Source organism: Astyanax mexicanus, chromosome 4 (genome assembly GCF_023375975.1).
Source record: "Astyanax mexicanus isolate ESR-SI-001 chromosome 4, AstMex3_surface, whole genome shotgun sequence".
Classification (NCBI taxonomy): Eukaryota; Metazoa; Chordata; class Actinopteri; order Characiformes; family Acestrorhamphidae; genus Astyanax; species Astyanax mexicanus.
Window position 1 is genome coordinate 30,877,152 of NC_064411.1, and position 20,326 is coordinate 30,897,477.

A 20,326-nucleotide genomic window follows, 5' to 3' on the forward strand; every position below is an offset into this window, starting at 1 on the left:
ATTTGTTCAAAATAAATGAATTCATTGAAACTTTGCCACTATGGTACCTTTTCTCTTAGCAAATGCGAAATGATGTCTCCCTTGTTTGTGATAAAATGTGTTGTGTATTTTTTAGCAGAGGATTAGAGTTGAGGGTGCTTTAATAGTTAAAAAAAAGAATGGCTGATGGTAAAATACAGTTATGTTTTCATTTAGAGCAAAACATGTGACTTGCATACCTACAATTGGTTTGTGTCCAAATTTTACATTTTTTAAAAAATGTATTTAATTTTGGTGGACTTGCTTTGACCTAGCTTCATAGGCTCAGTCCATTCACACACCTGGCTTCAGGGTGTTTTGCTTCATTGTTTCTCAATTTTTAAATTTTTGAGCAGTTATGGAATTTGCCTATAAACCTGATTACGATCAATGTAGCCAAATTCACGGCATTGGAACCGCATTTAGTTAAAACTTCCTAGAACTGGGAAATTGGGAAAATGTACTTTTTTTCAAACTTCAACTACTGATTTACGTCGATTTCTTACAATTATTATTTTTTTGCCTTAATCTGCCTTAATATATCTAAAATTCCATATTTAATACATTCCTCCTTATTTCCATTTCTTTGGATTGGATTAAATCCTCCTTGTTTGCATCTCATTGGTTGATAGAGGAAGACTTTTGTAAAAATTGGTATATATCCAGTCACTATACAATGTAAAACACTAGTTTGCGAAAGATGCTGGCTGCAAAAATCCTTTTAAATGTTTCTCTCTCACAACACTTACATTTAGACATTTTGTCACTGAAGATACACCAAGTGGTGAAGTGTTTCAGGTGTTCTTTTGTCCTATTATTCCTGCAAACCTGTTTTAAAATTAAAGGTAGTTGTCTTACTTTTTCGATTCAAACTCCTCCACACGTTCTCTGTTTGGGACATGTCAGGACTGCAGGCAGGTCAGTCCTGTACCCTCTTTTTCTGTAGCCATGCCTTTGTAATGTAATGTAATGTAACAGCTGGAGAGCAGCACACTGTATGTTGCTATAAGATTTTTATGTACTTGTGTTGCCAGTACAAAAGTGTACCGACACATCGCTGACCCTGATGTTTGGAATTGTTGCTAATAACAAACAGTCTTTGTTTGGTTCATCCCATATGCCTTCGTTCTCAGGGAAGTCAACGGTGCTTCTAAACATGGTAAACATAATCAACTTATAGGCTTAATCAATTAACTCTCCAATAAAATGATCAGAAATACAAATATAACGAAAAAGGCATGAGCCTAAGAGGTGTAAAAATAGTGATTTCTGAGCATGCATAACACTATGCCCCTGTCACTAGCATTGTGAGCCCGTTAGAAGCATCAGCTAAAAGCATTGTATTTGGGAATGCTGGTTGAGAATGGAGGTGGGCTATTTGACAAAAATTCATACTTGTTATCATGTTTCACTACAACCCAGGTCCATTTTTATACTGGATTTCTCCTTTAATGTTTAAGACACGGGCTTGACTGCTTGAGAGTCAAGACTTCAGACTAGAGTTAACAACAGTTGCGTAGATTCAGAATAGTCCTTTCTTTGACAATTAAATGTTGCATCCCGTGTAAAATTAAATTTCCATAAATGTCTCTGTGTCACACACATCAACACTAAATCTAACAATAATGTTCGATTTCCTATCCAGTTGGGCTTTTGCCAGAAGATGTTAGTGCATGGGGCGTGGCTTATTTCAGTAGACTTGTGGTTTGATTGATTGTTTAGGATGTTGAGTTTTTAAAGTTGAATGCATGATCATTTATGATGGATGATGGAATAAAATGAAATAAGGCATACCAAAGATAAAATAAAATTCATGTTTATTTTAGGTTATTATCGTTGTATTTAAAAGGATTGCAGTATACATAGAATGTTGTGCTATCTATTAGTATTGAAATACCAATACCTCAGCTAATCATTTTTAGTTAGTAGAAAGTTATATTAACTAATGTTCACAGAAAGTTCAGTCTGTCAATTTGTTTTTACATGTTTTGGTAACGTCACTTAATTTGTAGTTTTGGGAATGTTACTTTTAACTTTTTCATAATGTTAGTATTCATCTAGCTGGGGACGTTATACTAACTCGTAACCACATTTTCTGTTTATCATTTTGATTAGACTTTGGACTACAAAAAATCATATTTTCTCAGCTTGTTTACTTTTTTTTCTGTCATGCATGCATCCATCCTGTAATGGTAAGCTGCACAACAAGGACGGCCAAATTATGTGAAATTAGTGACAGTTGCAAACATTCTGAATTATTCACGGCCCTACATTCCATTCCATTACATATGGATTGACTATACTCAAATATCTGTGATACAAACTTAAAACCAGTTGGCTTTTTAGTGTGGTTTAATGAACACTATTATCCCACAATGCAATGCAAAGTGGAATCTTAGTTCTAGAACAGTTGCTATGTCTGAAATGTAGAAAATGCTACCTATTCAGCCAGTCATGTCTGAGCTGAGCTAAAGATACCACAGCTAAACATTCAAACTTAGCAGTCAGCTGTCCATATTTGTCGATTTCAGGAAGTATTGTTACTTTTTTATTCGGATACAGATGCACTAATCACTACAGTGCCTTCTAATTAAAAGATTGTGGGCAGTAGGCCATAAGGTCAGCAAAATGTGACTTTATTTGACTTTATGTTTATTTGAGTTTATTTTAATTATATATAGGGTTTTACAGGTAAACCCAACCCCTGATTTCATGTTTATTTGGATTTATTCTAGTGTTATATAGCTTTTTACAAGTAAACCCAAAACGACCACAGGCTTTATGCTGATTTGGGTTTATTCTAATGTTTATAGTTTATCACAGGTAGACACACTCACTCACCACTGACTATTATTATTTGAGGTTATTTTAATGCTATATATAGTTTTACAGGTAGACACACTCACTCACCACTGATTTTATGATTATTTGGTGTTATTTTAATACTATATATAGTTTTACAGGTAGACAATCTTACCACTGACTTTATGATTATTTGGGGTTATTTTAATACTATATAGAGTTTTACAGGTAGACACACACCTGACTGTGATTATTTGGGGTTGTTTTAATACTATATAGAGTTTTACAGGTAGACATATTTATGTACCACTTACTTTATGATTATTTGGAGTTATTTTAATACTATCTATAGTTTTACAGATAGACACACTCACTCAGCACTGACTTTATGATTATTTGGTGTTATTTTAATACTATATATAGTTTTACAGATAGAAACACTCACTCAGCACTGACTTTATGATTATTTGGTGTTATTTTAATACTATATATAGTTTTACAGATAGAAACACTCACTCAGCACTGACTTTATGATTATTTGGTGTTATTTTAATACTATATATAGTTTTACAGATAGAAACACTCACTCAGCACTGACTTTATGATTATTTGGGGTTATTTTAATACTATATAGAGTTTTACAGGTAAACATATTTACGTACTACTTTCTTTATGATTATTTGGTGTTATTTTAATACTATATAGAGTTTTGCAGATAGACACACTCACTCACCACTGACTTTTTGATTATTTATGGTTACTTTAATGCTATATAGAGTTTTACAGGTAGACACACTCACTCACTACTTACTTTATGATTATTTGGGTTTAGTATTCTAATGTTATATGAAGCTGATTCAAGGTAAACTTTTTTGTTTATTCTGATTAACAATAATAATATTAATAATAATAATAATAATAATAATAATAATAATAATAATAATAATAATAATAATAATAATAAATTGTAATTTTATTATACATTTGGAGGGGCCCTTTATTGACGCAGGGCAGGGATGTGACGTCACAGGCGCTGTACGGCGCGCCGCTGGTGACCGGAGCAGAAAGCGCGGAGTGAGAGAAATCGCGTGGAATAAGAGGTAAATAAGGCGAGGCGGGTTCGGGAGCGCTGCGGTCGGGCCGCGGGTTCGGTCCGGACCGGTCTGTGGTCGGTTTGGAGCCGCTTAAAGAGCGGATTATTGGAGGTCGTTAGGAAGACTTTTTGGGCCTCTGCGCTGCCGTCGTTTCTCAGCCTGAGCATTAAGTCCCGCCCCCGCTGCGGTCCTATTGGACGGGGGCGTCGATTTAGCTGTTGCTATTGGTCAGTCAGCACGCCGCTCAGCATTTGATGTCAATAGGAAGTGTGTCCGCTGGCGGTTGAGGCGCTGAGCTGGTGGATCGTTTAGATGATTAAATAAATGATCCGGGTTTTAATAAACTCTCTGCAGCGCCTCTATCTCTTCATGAGCGCGTGGTTTATAAACGGGGTGAAGATAAGGGCTGGAGGAACCAGCACTGAAGAATTTAGATAAAGTTAGCTAGCCTAGCCTCCTCTAAGACCGGTGCCGGTGTTCTGCCGAGATGCACTACCCATCGAAACGTGCTACTTAGCGGCTCTGCGCATGCGTAATTGTCATTTATTTATTTGTTTTTTTACTATTCGCATGTGTTTTTCCTCAAAATTTAGTTTTCTTGGGTGCATTATACAATATAAGATCACTGACATTTTGCTTGAGTGTAACCACCGTGTAAAAAACAAATACAATAAAAATTATAAAAAAATATATAACAAAAAATAACAATAAAACGGGTTCTAATCACCTTTATTGCCTTAACTTCACTTTGATACAGCAATTCGGACTATTCTAAAATATTACCGCGAACTTCATCTATTGTTTGTTTATATTAATTTATTTATTTATGTATTTTTATCTTTGAGTACAGAAGGGTAGCACGGTTTGTCAAGGTCGCAGAAATTGACAGAACACCGGCTTATGGTTCAGTAGTGCGGCGGTCAGCGGGGCTAAAGCTGCTGGTGTTTCTGCTGTAGGGGGTTATAACGCCTGTATGAAGCCTAATATGCCATTTCTCTACAATTAAATGTTAAAGGGAATTTTGGAAAAATAATCGTTAGAGAGCGTTCCTGGCTGTATCCTAAATACTGTGGCGATTATAATCTAAATCCACAATCAGATTATAATCTAATCACTATTAATAACTGGCTTACAGTCTATCCTCAACTGTTTACCTAGCTAACTCATTTATGTAAACTAGTTTTGAGCTAGTGGTGAATAATTAATAACAGTAAATTATATATTGTAGCCAGTTTACTACTAGAGCTTGGTGACATGGCGATGCTTTTTGTATTGTAATATAATTTCTTATCATATTGACAATATGCTTTTTCTTAAAGCATATTGAGGATTCAGTGAGTGCTTAAAGGAGAAATCTGGTGTGAAATGGACTTTAGTGGTCTGTAGTGAAACATGATAACGAGTACAACTCTGTTCTCCACCAGCATTCTGTAATACAGCACTTTTTTCCTTTCTTTTTTATTTTTTCCCATTTTCTCCCCAATTTACACGCCCAATTACGCAACCCACTCTTAGGACTTCTCCTATCACTAGTGACTAGCACACCCCTTCTCTAAACCATGTGAAGTCAGACTCTACCTTTTGTCAAATGGATGCAGCATTGCTGAGTAGCATCACAGCGCGCTCGGAGGAAAGCGCAGCGATTCGGTTCTAATACATCAGCTCACAGACGCCTCGTGCTAAGTGACATCACCCTTTGGAGTGATGAGGGGAAAGAATGCCATCTACCCACCCAGAGAGAGCAAGGTCAATTGTCCCTTCAGGACTTTGATAGCCAATGGCAAGCTGCATGACCGGAACTCGAATCAGTGATTCCGGTCATTGGCACAATGGGTCTGTGAGCTGATGTATCGAAAACGAGTCGCTGCTAGGGTTGCAGCGGTAACCGGTTTCACGGTATACCATGGTATTAAAATGCACGGTTATCATACCGTGTGTGTTTGCTTATTACCGGTAAAAGGCAAGCCAGCGGAGAAACTCACCCGCGCATGCGCAACTCTGCTCCGCTTCAGCTGCTCGGCACACAGCGGTGAGAACAGCAGAAAGTGCATCAGACTAAACAAATCTCCGTCCGCCTAAAAAAAGGCTAAACTAAAATCAGCAGTGTGGGACTATTTCGGATACCCGCCGAACGCAGGATGGTTATCCGATTTGTAATCAATGTGGCCGTAAAGTCACAGCTAAAGGTGGACATACGTCAAACCTGTTCTCCCATCTCCGTGAACACCATCCCGCTGTGCAGCGCAAAGTATGTGTTTAGTTTATAATTTTAATCTGAACCTAAATAAAACCTCTTTGTAGTCGTGCACAACCCATGCAGTAAGCGCCCGCAAAAGCGCTGAGTAATCCGAAATTTGGGCATGAAAAGGTACAGGCGTGAAGTGCGTGCTACGATGGATTCACGTGTCCGTGTAAAGGTGCTCGCCGGACTGGATGTGAAAGACGCCATTCATTTACATGCGTTCATTTCATTTTCAAATTCTGACGTGCCTGTTTTTCATGTGTTAAAACCAGACTCGGTGTGAAAGCCTTAAAATAGAAATCTCTATTGTGAGGATCATGTCAGAAATAAATCCCCTTTTTCTGCAGTATCTGGTTATATACCAACTTGGCAGTAAAATGGACGTTTACAACAGTTGTTGATCAGACACTGACCCAGGCTCAGTTTATCAGATATTAAATAATTTAAACTTAAATAATTGTACTGAATATTTTAAATACAGGATCTTTACTTCTTAGAGGACATGTAATGTGTGACACGTGTGTGTATGTGTGTATATATATTATATATTTAGATATATATTTTTTATATACACTCTTAATGCCCTTAAGAGTAGTGGAAAAAAATGGTTTCCTTCACCTGATGGTGTAGTTTCTACAATAAATAGTTAATTGAACAAAAAAACCTTTGTTGTAATTTCTTTAAGGGTCAGTTTAATAATATATGTAACAAACTGTGATACCGTGATAACCGTGATACCGCGGTATTTTCTGAGACGGTTATCATACAGTGAAAATCTCATACCGTTGCAACCCTAGTCGCTGCGCTTTCCTTCGAGTGCACTGGCTACTCGGTAATGCTGCATCAGGAGCAGTTAGAAAAGAGGCGGTGGCTGACTTCACATGTGTTGGAGGATGCGAGTGCTAGTCTTCACCCTCCTTGTGAAGTGGAATCACTTATACTGCTGAGTAACAGTTAAAAGGGTGGGACAACTGGTTTAGCTAAACTGGGGAGATAAATGGGAGGAAATTAGAAAGCACAAGCTAAAAAAAAACGAAAATGGACACCTGTGATCTCTGATCACTAAGACAGTACTCCATTATGAACTAACAGACCCACATGGACAAGAGATACTTTGGAAAACATGTAATTAAGCTCTATAATACAGAGTTAGACAAATCAGTATTTAAGTAGATCATTTGTGTATGGGAATGGATAACGGATGTGAGTAGGAATGCAAAATTAAAAAGTGGGAATTTTTTTATGGAATGTGCTGTAGGCCTTACATTGCAGAAAGGGATGTATATTAATAAATGAGTTGAGTGGATAAAGGTTGAGCAGATAAAATGTAAAATATATTGGGTTAATACTGTCTGCAATCAATTTAGTAATGTAAAGCAAAGTATGAAAAACACTGGAGTTCATTTTGTTGGTATTTTCCATACTCTCCCAGCTTTTTTGAAATGTGTTACAGGACTAAAATTTATAAATAAATGTAAATTATTAAGTGAAATGAAATTGAGTGGACATAACGTAAAATATATCAGGTTCATACTGATGCAATCAAATAAAAACCAAAGTAATAAAAGAAACACTGGAGTTGTGGGTATTTTCCATGCTCTCCCAGCTTTATAAGTAATGTAAAATATATTGATTTCGTACTGATGCAATCAAAATAATAAAATAAACAGTGAAGTTTATTTTGTTGGCATGTTCCATACTGTCCGAAAGGTTTTGATATGGGGTTTTAAAATACTGATGGCTCACTATAGTAAAATATGATATTTATATTCAGTTGTTGGTGATTGAACACTAGAGGGCAGCAGAGTCTAATGCAGAAGCATCTCAAACAAATGACTTGGACAAAACTTGGACAGCACAATTCAGCTTGTAATTAGTCTTGTTTCGAAGAAGTTGTTTGAAGTTCAGCCAGTTTTGAAATAGAAATAATTGTACTATGTTAAAGATTGTATTTGAACAACTGTTTTTAAGAATCTGCTGGTAACGATACATTTTTTCTGCCTGTCATAATTGTGATAAAGATTGTGTTTATCGTGAAAAGATCTTTGAGAATTGTGAAACACTATTTTTATGATATCGCCCACCTCAGCATCCATGTTTTCTACAGTCAGTAATATAAAATAATACTTAAAAGTAATATTAAAATAACAAAATACATATTAAAACCTAAAAAGTAATTTTGGTTTGGAAAAATTACAGAATTCCAGTGTCTCTGTGTTTCACTGTCCTATGAATATTGAACATTGTTTTTCATTATATCAATGCAAATAAACAATTTTATATTATTTTTTAGTTTTTGTAACAAAGGCCTTTAGAAATCAACACTAGAAGTGACTCACTGTTTATATTTTAAATCAAAAAGGAGTACATCTGCTAGTTTCCTCTGAGGGTCAGAATGGATTCAAATGTGATTTTAAGGGCACAATAATGTCCCACAATGCACTTTTAATTTACAGTTAACATTGTAGATCAGTACATGAACTGATCGTGGACCATAATGCAATGTGAGTCTCTTATTACTCAGCGCCAGGCATGAACAGCTGCCCATGACATAAGTAATAGTTACTATGTGTGATATATAATATATAATAATAGTGATGCTGTGAAATCCAGTAGTGTGTTAAGGAATGGATTTTGTCACTTTTTCACCATTTAATAAATTAAATAGTCTTAATGTTTTCTTTTTATATAAAGTACAATATATTTACGTCAATAGGGCTATTCTAATCATAAATCTACCCCAGTAGTGCTACACTAATTTTAATTCTACCTCAGCAATGCTACAATGATCATAAATGTACCTCAATATTGCTTTTTTAATAAGAAATCTACCTCAGCAGTGCTACTCTAATCAGAAATTTACCTCAGTAGTGCTATTCTTACCATAGTTTTACCTCAAGAGTGTTACTCTAACCTTACATTTAACTCACTAGTGAAAATTTAGCCATACATTTACCTCAGTAATGTTATTCTAACAATACATGTACCTCAGGAGTGCTACTATAACTATACATTTACCTCAGATTAAGTCATACATTTACCTCAGTAATGCTATTCTAATGATACATCTACATCAGGAGTGCTACTATAACCATACATTTACGTTAGTATTGGCAAGTTAATCATACATTTACGTCAGTAATGCTATTCTAACAATACATCTACATCAGGAGTGGCACTATAACTGTACATTTACGTCATTAGTGCCAAGTTAGTCATAAATTTACCTCAGTAATGCTATTCTAACCATACGTTTACCTCAGAAGTGCTAGTATAATTATACATTTACCTCAGTAGTGCAAGTTTAGTCATAATTTTACCTCAGTAGTGCAAATTTAATCATAGATTTACCTCAGTAATGCTATTCTAACCATACTTCTACCTCAGGAGTGCTACATAACCATATATTTACCTCAGTAGTGCAAATTTTGTCTTAAGTTTACCTCAGTTATACTATTCTAATCATAAATTTACCTAAATGCTACTAAAATGCAACTCTAGTCAAATATTTTGTTTTGCAGAGAAAGTCAGCCAGTTATTAGTTACATAGTTACTGTCCTAGCCCTGTTATGCTTGTATAGTTCAGCTATAAAACAGCCAGTTTGTAAACAATTGGCTAGTAAACTTATCCAAAGCACGATAAATGATGGTGAATGCTTTACTATGTTTAGCTAATGGGAGTACAGCACAAAAATGAACTTAAATCTGCCATTTGTTGGATCACTGTCGAAAGCAGTGCTTTAATAAACGCAGTGCTGACAGGGGCCACAGGGAAGAAAGGGGGAGGGGTGCGGCCTGCCGCTGCTGTTAAAAAAAATGCTAATATTAAAGGAAATACTGTAATAAGACATAAAATATATTAGTCATTGATTGTGATTAGTGTTACTTTACTTTCACTATTTGTATAAGTTATTATTAGTCTTTTCACTTATTCTGTTGCCAAATATTCAGTGCAATCCTGAATTCTAAGCAACATAACAGTCAAAGAATGTTTGATGAACAGCGCAATTTTTATTAGATTTTATTTTTTCAGAACTCTTTTTTTTTGTACAAAACATGGCTATAAACATGGCTTAGCCACTAACAACTGAGGATGCATGATGTTCCGAATAATTTGTTGTTTTCAGCCTTATTTAGTATACTAATAAGTAGGGGTGTGCCATATTGTGCGCAGTAAAATTGCAAAAAAATATGTCTCCATTTAAATATATATACATTTACATTTTTTTATTTTGTTACACTTTTATTGCTTTATGCAATAAAAAGCAATGCAAAAAAGTAAGTAACTGTTTACAAAATAGACAAATGTCTATAGTTTTCCCTTGTTTTATCATATCCCCAAGAATATCATTACCGCAAACTTAACATGAAATATCGTGATATCATTTTAGGGCCATATCCTCCACCAAAACTAACTAGTCCCTCTCTATAGAGCGCAATATTATTGTGGGAGTTGGGATCCATTCATTCACATCCAGTGTTTTACCATTGTACAAATGAAACTCTTAGTTCTGTGTTATTGGTGTATTGATTTATTTCTCTTCTGTTCCACAGGAGAGCCTGATGGAGTTTTAATTCAGGATGGATCCGTTAAAGAGGAAATTGCGGTCAGGGAAAGAGATGGCTGAGAGCAGCGAAGACGGGGACACCCTCTCTGAACCTAAAAGGGCCAAGGCTGATAACACCGGCACAGAGGATGCATCTTCGTCTAAAGAAAATGAAGGAACTCAGGACGAATCTTTGGGGAACAGAGAAAGCTGTGCTTGTTCTTTGTGTGATTTTGTGGCAAAAACGCCAACTGCACTAAAAATCCACTCTAAACGGAAACACTCGGTGGGGGCTTTGAGCTCACAAACAGAAACTGTCCCTGAGAGGAATGGTGAAGAGTCAGCTGTTTCTGATATTAAAGACATTAAAGAGATGGAAAACACTTCTGAAGAGAACCAGGGAGACTTGCATCAGCCTGAGCAAATAGTGACTTTACTGATCTCGCAGGAACAATCAGAAACTGCCTCCAGTTCTCATATAGAAGGCACATTGGAGCAGCCTGTGGCTCAAGCACCTCAGAAACCCTCTGAGGAGTCAGCAGGGGGCAGCACCAGCCCTACACGCATTCTGTTGGAGATGGTTGACCCTTTGTTGGGTGAAGGAAATGAAGAAACGAATCAAGGGAATGTGGTTGCTGAAGATGCAGGGAACGAGGAGAGCCAGAATGGTTCTTCCTGTAGACCTGCGGTTGAGGGTAAGCGAACCAGCAAAAGGTGTCCAAAGCCTAAAGTCCTGCATGCATGCTCCCACTGTGGGCATGTGTTTCGAGACAGGCCCAGTCTTGAGATGCACGTTAAGAGAAGACACACCAAGGAAATGAACTACTTCTGTGAATGCTGTTCATACGCATGTGTGGCCAAGTGCGATTATGAGAAGCACTGCATGAGCAATAAGCACAAAAAGAAAATGTCAGAGAAGAAAGAAGCACCTCCTAATGCTGAAAGGTCTGTTTCTTCAGGGGGTACCACTGAGCTTCAGTGCAACAGCTGCTCTTTTACAGCCAGCACCACTGACCTGCTTAGCCACCACATGAAACTGCAGCATGGCGCGGAGAGCATGGTGCACTGCAAGGTGTGCCAGTACACCTGCACACCTGAAGCAATGCAGACTCACCTGGAGGAAGAGTCCCACCTGCATGCCGCCAATGAGAAAAACATCAGTCCGCTGTACCAAGACTGTGTGGAAAATGTTCTGGTGTTACTTTCAGAGGAAAAGAAAGATAAAGGGCAAACAGAACCTGTCCCAGAGTTGCAGGAAAGCTCAGAAGAAAACTTGCGTCCTAACAGACAGAAGCGCGGAAGGCCGAAGTCGAGTCTCGTGACCACCTGCAGCCACTGCGGCCTTGTGGCGTCAAATCCCACGAACCTCAGCGTGCACATCCGCCGCAGGCACAGTCGCCTGTACAGCTTCTTCTGCAAACTCTGCAACTATTACTGCGTAACTAAAGGGGACATGGACCGCCACTGCGAGACGAAGAAACATGTTAAGCAAGCACAGGCGAGCGGGGATGGAGGGGCTGTGTTACACTTGGATGGCGAACAGGCAGCACACGCGAGTGAAGAGGATGCGGCATGGCCTGTTCAAACAGAGGGAGCCACCGGAGAGGAAAAAGAAGGCGACAAAGACGTGGAAGAAAGTCAGAGTGAGGCACCTTGCAAGAAAACCAAGTATGACCTCGTGAACTCGTGCAGCCACTGTGATTTCGTTGCCCACTCCGTGTCGTCACTCATGCTCCACATACGTCGCAAGCATATGCGGGACTTTGAGTTTGCGTGCCTGGCGTGCAGCTATTATGCCGTGACTCGCAGGGAGATTTCCCGACACATGGCAACGGAAAAGCACAAACAGAAACGTGAGGTGTACATGCAGGAGCGGTTCAAGAGCAGTTCAGCAGAGCCGGGAGGCCAGGGCATGGATGTTCAAGCACCAGATGATCAACTGACTCTTGTTGAAGATACAGGTTCTCACGCACCAGAATGTTCTTCAGCTAATGGCTCAAGTGATTCTTCCAAAACTCCCGAAGGAACTGAAGGAGGAACTGAGGGAGGAGAGAATGATGTGACCTTGGAAAGTGTCACTGAGATCAAAGAACCAAACCAAAGTCCAGATGAAAGTTTGGAGGGGTCAAACATCCTAGAGGAACCCACAATGGAGGACATGGAGGAAAATGAAGATGAAGAATCCCTGGATTTGAAAGCTGTGGGTGAAAATACGCCTCTGAGATTTGCTACACTGGACGAATGCATTTTTCCCCTAAAGGCACAAACAGAGGATCAACAAGATGGGGCAGAAGGAGAGCCAAAACCGACTACTAGCGCACTGAGCCTACAGGGAGGGAAAAATCTCAGACCAGTAGGGGGCACTGTGGTCAAAGGTGCTTCTGCTAACCCGCGTATCCGCTGTGAAGACTGTGGATTCCTGGCGGACGGCCTGAGTGGATTGAATGTCCACATCTCCATGAAACATCCATCTAAGGAGAAGAATTTCCACTGCCTGCTGTGCGGGAAGTCGTTCTACACGGACAGCAACTTGCAGCAACACCTGAGCAGTGCCGCTCACATGCGCAACGAGCAGGGCAGCGTTGAGGAGCTGCCTGAAGGGGGCGCCAGCTTCAAATGTGTGCGCTGTAGTGAGCCGTGTGCGACTGAACAGGAGCTTTTCCTGCACATCAAAGAGAAGCACGAGGAGCTGTTGAGAGAGGTTAATAAGTATGTTTTGGAGGACACCGAGCAAATTAACAAAGAACGACAGGAGAATCAAGGCAGCGTCTGCAAGTACTGCGGAAAGGTCTGCAAGAGCAGCAACTCCATGGCCTTCCTGGCTCATGTGCGAACACACACAGGTACCAGCATCTGCTTCTCACAGTATGCACAAACATGTATTTTTATTTTTACCAAATTATATCTCCGAAATATTTAATTAGCCCAGCATAGTGCTGCCCCAAAGTACACACAGGGACAAAAGGTTTTGCAAAGTACACATACTGTGTCCCCAGTTACTTGGATGTTTTTTGGCATCTTGCGTACACAAGAAGTTCATATTTATTTAGAAACAACAACAACACTAATGTTTTCACTCAAGAAAAGTACAGAAATGAATATTTTTTGGAATAACCCTGTTTTTTAATCGCAGCTTTCATGTGTCTTGACGTGCTCTCCACCAGTCTTTCACAGTGCTTTTGCCGCAAAAACTTTATTTTGAAGACTTGTGACATCCATCTTACTCTTGATTACATTCCAGAGGTTTTTAGTGGGGTTTAGGTTTGGAGATTTGGTTGGCCATGACAGGGTCTTGATCTGGTGGTGGTCCTTCAACCACACCTTGATTGATCTAGCTGTGTGGCATGGAGCATTGTCCTCTTGGAAAAAAAACAGGCTTCAGAGTTGTGGAACATTGTCAGTTGAGTTGAAGGAAGAACGTTTTCTTTCAGGAGAACCTTGTATGTGGCTTGATTCATGCATCATTCGCAAAAGCCCAATCTTCCTGATACTAGCTTTGCTGGATCATCACTGATAATCACAAAGTTTCATAGTAGATGCAAGACACTGGCTTGTATGCCTCTCCAGGTTTCTATCTAATCATTAGATGACCAGTTGTTGGGTAAAGCTGAAATTTGGAGTCGTCAGAGAGAGTGATCTTTATGATCTAAATGACTCCAGTCCTCTATGGTCCAATCCTTATGGTCTTTTGCAAACTTCACCCAAAAGCAGTGTGAAAGACTGGTGGAGAGCATTGTAAAAGACTGGTTGTTTCTAAATGAATATGAACTTGTTTTCTTTGCATTATTTGAGGTCTGAAAGCTCTACATCTTGTTTGTTTTTTCAAACATTTCTCTATTTTTACAAATAAATGCTCTAAATGACCATATTTCTAATTGGAATTTGGGAAAATGTCTGTAGTTTAAAGAATAAAACAACAATGCTCATTTTACTCAAACATAAACCTATAAATAGGAACATCAGAGAAACTGATGATTTTGAAATGGTCTCTTAGTTTTTTCTGGAGCTTTATATGTATCTGTATTGTTGTATCTTCTCCGTGATTGGTTGATAGTGATGTTTGTTTGTTTTTGGTTGTGTTTTGTTTACAGGGTCAAAGCCGTTCAGGTGTAAAATTTGTAATTTTGCTACGGCGCAGCTCGGAGATGCACGGAACCACGTCAAGAGGCACCTGGGCATGAGGGAGTACAAATGCCACATCTGCGGGTGAGTGTGGCGATATCTCAGCTATCTCAGCCACAGGGAGCGCCAGTGCTTTTCTGGAGGATGTTAAGAAAACTCATTAGAATGAAGCACAGTTCAGTGAATTTTCTGAACACGTTAAGATTTCACAGATTTTATCTGTCAGCAGTTCAGGTTTAACACATAGAATCTCGTAAGTGAGAAAATTACATTCCACTCAATCTGTTTGTGCAGGTGAGGTAAAGGGAGTGGGTTTGGCACCGGGATGTTATATTGGTTATTACAGGTTATTTTGCCCTCTTTTTTTTGTTTATATAATGATACATTTCTGAACTGATTTATTTAGTTTAGTAGTGACTTTTTAAAAAAGAAAATACTGCTATATAGTGTGTTTAGTCTATATAGCTATATAGTGTGTTTAGTCTATATAGCTATATAGTGTGATTAGTCTATATAGCTATATAGTGTGTTTAGTCTATATAGCTATATAGTGTGTTTAGTCCATATAACTATATAGTGTGTTTAGTGCTTTATAGCTATATAGTGTGTTTAGTCTATATAGCTATATAGTGTGATTAGTCTATATAGCTATATAGTGTGTTTAGTCCATATAGCTATATAGTGTGTTTAGTCTATATAGCTATATAGTGTGATTAGTCTATATAGCTATATAGTGTGTTTAGTCTATATAGCTATATAGTGTGTTTAGTCTATATAGCTATATAGTGTGTTTAGTCTATATAGCTATATAGTGTGTTTAGTCTATATAGCTACATAGTGTGTTTAGTCTATATAGCTATATATTGTGATTAGTCTATATAGCTATAGATTAAACACACTATATAGCTATATAGACTAAACACACTATATAGCTATATAGACTAATCACACTATATTAGTCTATATAGCTATATAGTGTGTTTAGTCTATATAGCTATATAGTGTGTTTAGTCTATATAGCTATATAGTGTGTTTAGTCTATATAGCTATATAGTGTGTTTAGTGCTTTATAGCTATATAGTGTGTTTAGTGCTTTGTAGCTATATAGTGTGTTTAGTCTATATAGCTATATAGTTAGTGTGTTTAGTCTATATAGTTATATAGTGTGTTTAGTCTATATAGCTATATAGTGTGTTTAGTGCTTTATAGCTATATAGTTAGTGTGTTTAGTCTATATAGCTATATAGTGTGTTTAGTCTATATAGCTATATAGTGTGTTTAGTCTATATAGCTATATAGTGTGTTTAGTCTATATAGCTATATAGTGTGTTTAGTCTATATAGCTATATAGTGTGTTTAGTCTATATAGCTATATAGTGTGTTTAGTCTATATAGCTATATAGTGTGTTTAGTCTATATAGCTATATAGTGTGTTTAGTGCTTTATAGCTATATAGTGTGTTTAGTGATTTATAGCTATATAGTGTGTTTAGTGCTTTATAGCTATATAGTGTGTTTAGTCTACATAGTTATATAGTGTGTTTAGTCTATATAGTTATATAGTGTGTTTAGTCTATATAGCTATATAGTGTGTTTAGTGCTTTATAGCTATATAGTGTGTTTAGTGCTTTGTAGCTATATAGTGTGTTTAGTCTATATAGCTATATAGTTAGTGTGTTTAGTCTATATAGCTATATAGTGTGTTTAGTCTATATAGCTATATAGTGTGTTTAGTCTATATAGCTATATAGTGTGTTTAGTCTATATAGCTATATAGTGTGTTTAGTGCTTTATAGTGTGTTATCATCAACTCTGATTATTTAGCTCTTGGTTCCTGTGTGTGTGTGCGTGCAGGAGTGTATGTGTGTGATTGAGTGTAGTGGTAGACAAGGACGGATTAAGGGTAATCTGGGCCCCCCCTAACCTAGAAGTCAAGGGCAGGCGTCCTCTATATCAAGGGCCTTGCTCTTACCTAGGGTGCCCTGGTAGGGGCTCTCATAACCAGGGCCCTCTAAAAATATGCCCCCCTCATTCCTAGGACCCCTAATAGCCAGAAGTCGAAGTCAGAGGAGTGCCTCAACGCCTTATCCATTGTCATAAGGGGCCCAAAAGCATTGCTAGGGCTTCCAAAAGGCCCTGGGGTCAAAGTCCATAATAGTCAGAGGATCCTTAAAATGTAGGGCCTTGGAAAAAAAATTGTATTGTAAATGTTGATAGGCATCGCAAAATGTTTTGGGCCAAGGCCCCCCTGCTCCCCCCTGACCTCAAGGGCCCCTGGACGCTGGTCCCACTGGCCCGGTCAGTAATCCAGCTATGGTGGTATACTCTCTGTTTCTGTATCTGTTGTTGCTTGTCAGTTATTAATGTGAAATAACAATAAGTGGTTTCATAGGTGGAGAATGTGCTATGATTTGGGTTTCTAGAGCTTGTGTGTATTAGTATTAGCGTTAGCTAATCAGCCTCTACTCTGTTCACTCAAACAGAGAATTTCAGTCATATTTGTATATAATTTTAGATATTGAGTTATATTTTAATGTCCCACTCTAATGCAAAATAGTTCCACACTGCAGACTCTTAACTGAACTCTTTGATTGACCTTCTGAGAACTCCTTTCTCATCTCATTGCTGCCGGCTGGGTAATAATGTCCATTAATGGCGTGTTGAAGACAGTAGATGGTGCACTGTCCTTAAAAGAAAGATTTAGAACTGAAAAGGGATTAAAATAACCGATACCAGATTAATTTAAACATTAAAAATTAATGTATATACTTTAAAGAGAGTTACAGAAAAGAATTGTATGAATTTAAGTGGATAGACTTTTCCTGCCACAGAAAACAAAATCAGCAAAATTAAGTGCGACTAGTAAAATGAATATCCTTAATTAAGGTAATTCTGGGCTGTAATCATTAAAAAGTAAGACCCACCTCTGTCATAATTTATCCCACAGCTTTAATAAGAATTTGAGCTGGATAGTGATTTTCAGTGTCCTTAGAGAAGCACAGTTTTTAATCAGAGATAAACAAAGGCAGTGTGGAACAGCTGACCTCTCACATCAGCAAAAATAAGCAAATACACATAGAAACAAATAATAAAGCTGCTGGTTTATTAGTATTAAAAGTGCTGAATTTACTCAGCTGAGGGTCAGCAGAAAAATGGTAGCAGTGTTTCACTAATGAGCATCAGGATCAATATTAATATAATGTGCCTTTTGTGTCCGCAGCATATTTGTCCAAATTCCATATAAACACTGTGTAACAGCACTGTTTTTACATACAGGAGCTAATTAACTTTCTTTATTAGCATCAACATCTACACAAGTATTTTAAACCCTAGTATTTATACCTCTACCTGAATAATAAATGTCAATACTTTTTATAACTTTGGTTATGTTAAAAAAAGTTAAAAGTTTTGATTTAATAAAAATATTAAGCTATTTATATTGTGAGTGACATTCCAACCTTCATCCTGTTTTATTTTCAATGGACTAAAGACTCTTGCTTTAATTAGTGTTTAGTAATCAATCACCGAATGCAATTTTTTTTGCTGAGATTGACCATCCTGTTACTGTCCACCTGGGAGTTTCCTGTAACAGGGTGGACGCATGCATGATAAGAAATAAGAATAGAAAGTCAAAAAAGCTGAAAAATGTGATTTCTTTGTAGGCTGTAGTTTTATAAAGTTAAGCAATAATCAGAATAATTAAAAACAACGATATGTACTCTGTGTGCTCTATTAGGTCAGTGTTTTAGGGGTCAGTAAATTACTGAAATGTATGTGTATTCCGTTAAAGCTTTAATAAGAGCTCAAACTAGTGAGATTTATTAAAAAAATGTTTTCCCTGCGCTTTGTTTGCTGTACACTGCTTTAATATGTGTGATGTATGGTGCAGTAAGCTGGTCAGTGTGTCCGCTGGGATGGGCTGTAGATGGCAATGTTTCATTAGTCAAACCCCACCCAGGTACAGACATCACTGTTTATCATACTGAAAAGTATCATGGAAAGTGTAAACACTTTTACATACAAAAATCATTAAAGGTATAAGTATATTAGTATTTACTAATTAGAGTAAATTAGATTAGGATTAACGTTATTGTCACTGAGAAATTACAAGACAACGAAATGCAAAACTCACAATGAAATGTTTATTTACATGGCAACCATGTAAATAAACCCAGAAAAACAGAATAAATAAAATATATTTAAAAACCCTTAATAGTCTATAATCAGGAGTATGTTTTCACTAGTGTGGTGTAACTAGTGTTAGTGTTGGCTTGGAGTTGGGGAATCTGTGGTGTCTTCTGTGGTGAGCAGAGCCAAAGAGACTGGAGTATAGTAAGGGTTTATTATTGTAAAGTGGAGTTTGGCGTGCATGGTTAAAGGTTCAAAGAACAGGATTTAAAGAATTAGGCTTTAAAATGAGAGATTAATATATAAAGACAAGAGTTGTTAGTATTTAGAATAGTTTAGAAAGTCTGCTGAGGACTGAGATCTGAGGAAAAAAGACATTGAGATATTGAGAACAGAAGACTGAGTACAGAGGACAGATGACTGTGGATTCAAAACAGAACTCTAAAGACAGATGAAAAGATATTGAGGACTGAGGCCAAAGGACTAAGAATTGAGGTTTGACAAAAAGTCAACTGAAGACAGAGGAGTGAAGACTGAAGACAGAACACTAGAGTTTAAGGATTGAAAACATACAATTAAAGACAGGACAGAATACTGATGACTGAGAAAAGAAGACTGAGGACAGAAGACTAAGGATTAAGATATGAAAAAAGATGACTAAAGACAAAGGAACTAAGACACATCGGGCTGAAGCCACAGGACGGAGGACTGAAGACAGAGGATAGAAGACTAAGGATTAAGGCTTAAAACTGATGACTGAGGACCGAAGACTGAGGACTGGGGTCAGAAGACTAAAGATTAGTCTTGAAAACAGATAATTAAAGATGAATGACAAAAGACAGAGCACAGATAGCTAAGGATTAAGGCTTGAAAACAGATAACTATAGACGGATGACAGAAGATTGAGATCAGAAGACTAAGGATTAAGGCTTAAAAAAACAAATAAATAAATACAAAGACCGAAGACAGAGAACAGAATACTAAGATTAGAGGATTGGGAAGAGAAGACTTAAGACTAACAACAGGAGACTAACGATTGAATATTGAGAACAGAAGACTTATGGTTAAAGATTACAAAAAGACGACTAAAGATAAAGTACCAAGGACTGAGGACAGAAGACTAAGAATTAAAAACCGGAACGAAAGACACAACTAAGAATTGAGGACTGAGAAAAAATCTAAGCAATGAAGACAAAGGACAAAAGAATAAGGACAGATAACTAAGAATTGAGGATTAAAAACATCATCTGAAAATCGAGGACAAAATACTAAAGATTAAAGCCTGAGAACCGAAGACAAAGAACTGAAAATTGAATAATAACTGAAGATGGAGGACAGGAAAGTAAAGACTGAGGTCTGAGGACTGATGGTGGG

The 20,326-nt window shown here is 37.4% G+C and overlaps 1 protein-coding gene across 1 annotated transcript in view; it reads left to right on the forward strand.

Annotated features, from left to right (window-relative positions):
• The first annotated feature begins 3,831 nt into the window (after positions 1 to 3,831).
• The window catches only part of znf407 (zinc finger protein 407), a 42,908-nt gene continuing 26,413 nt past the window's right edge, over positions 3,832 to 20,326 (forward strand). The window contains exons 1-3 of the mRNA XM_049476826.1: positions 3,832 to 3,920; positions 10,711 to 13,546; positions 14,795 to 14,909. Coding sequence (XP_049332783.1) covers positions 10,738 to 13,546; positions 14,795 to 14,909 — 2,924 coding nt within the window. The 5' untranslated portion in view covers positions 3,832 to 3,920; positions 10,711 to 10,737. The remainder of the gene's footprint in view (positions 3,921 to 10,710; positions 13,547 to 14,794; positions 14,910 to 20,326) is intronic.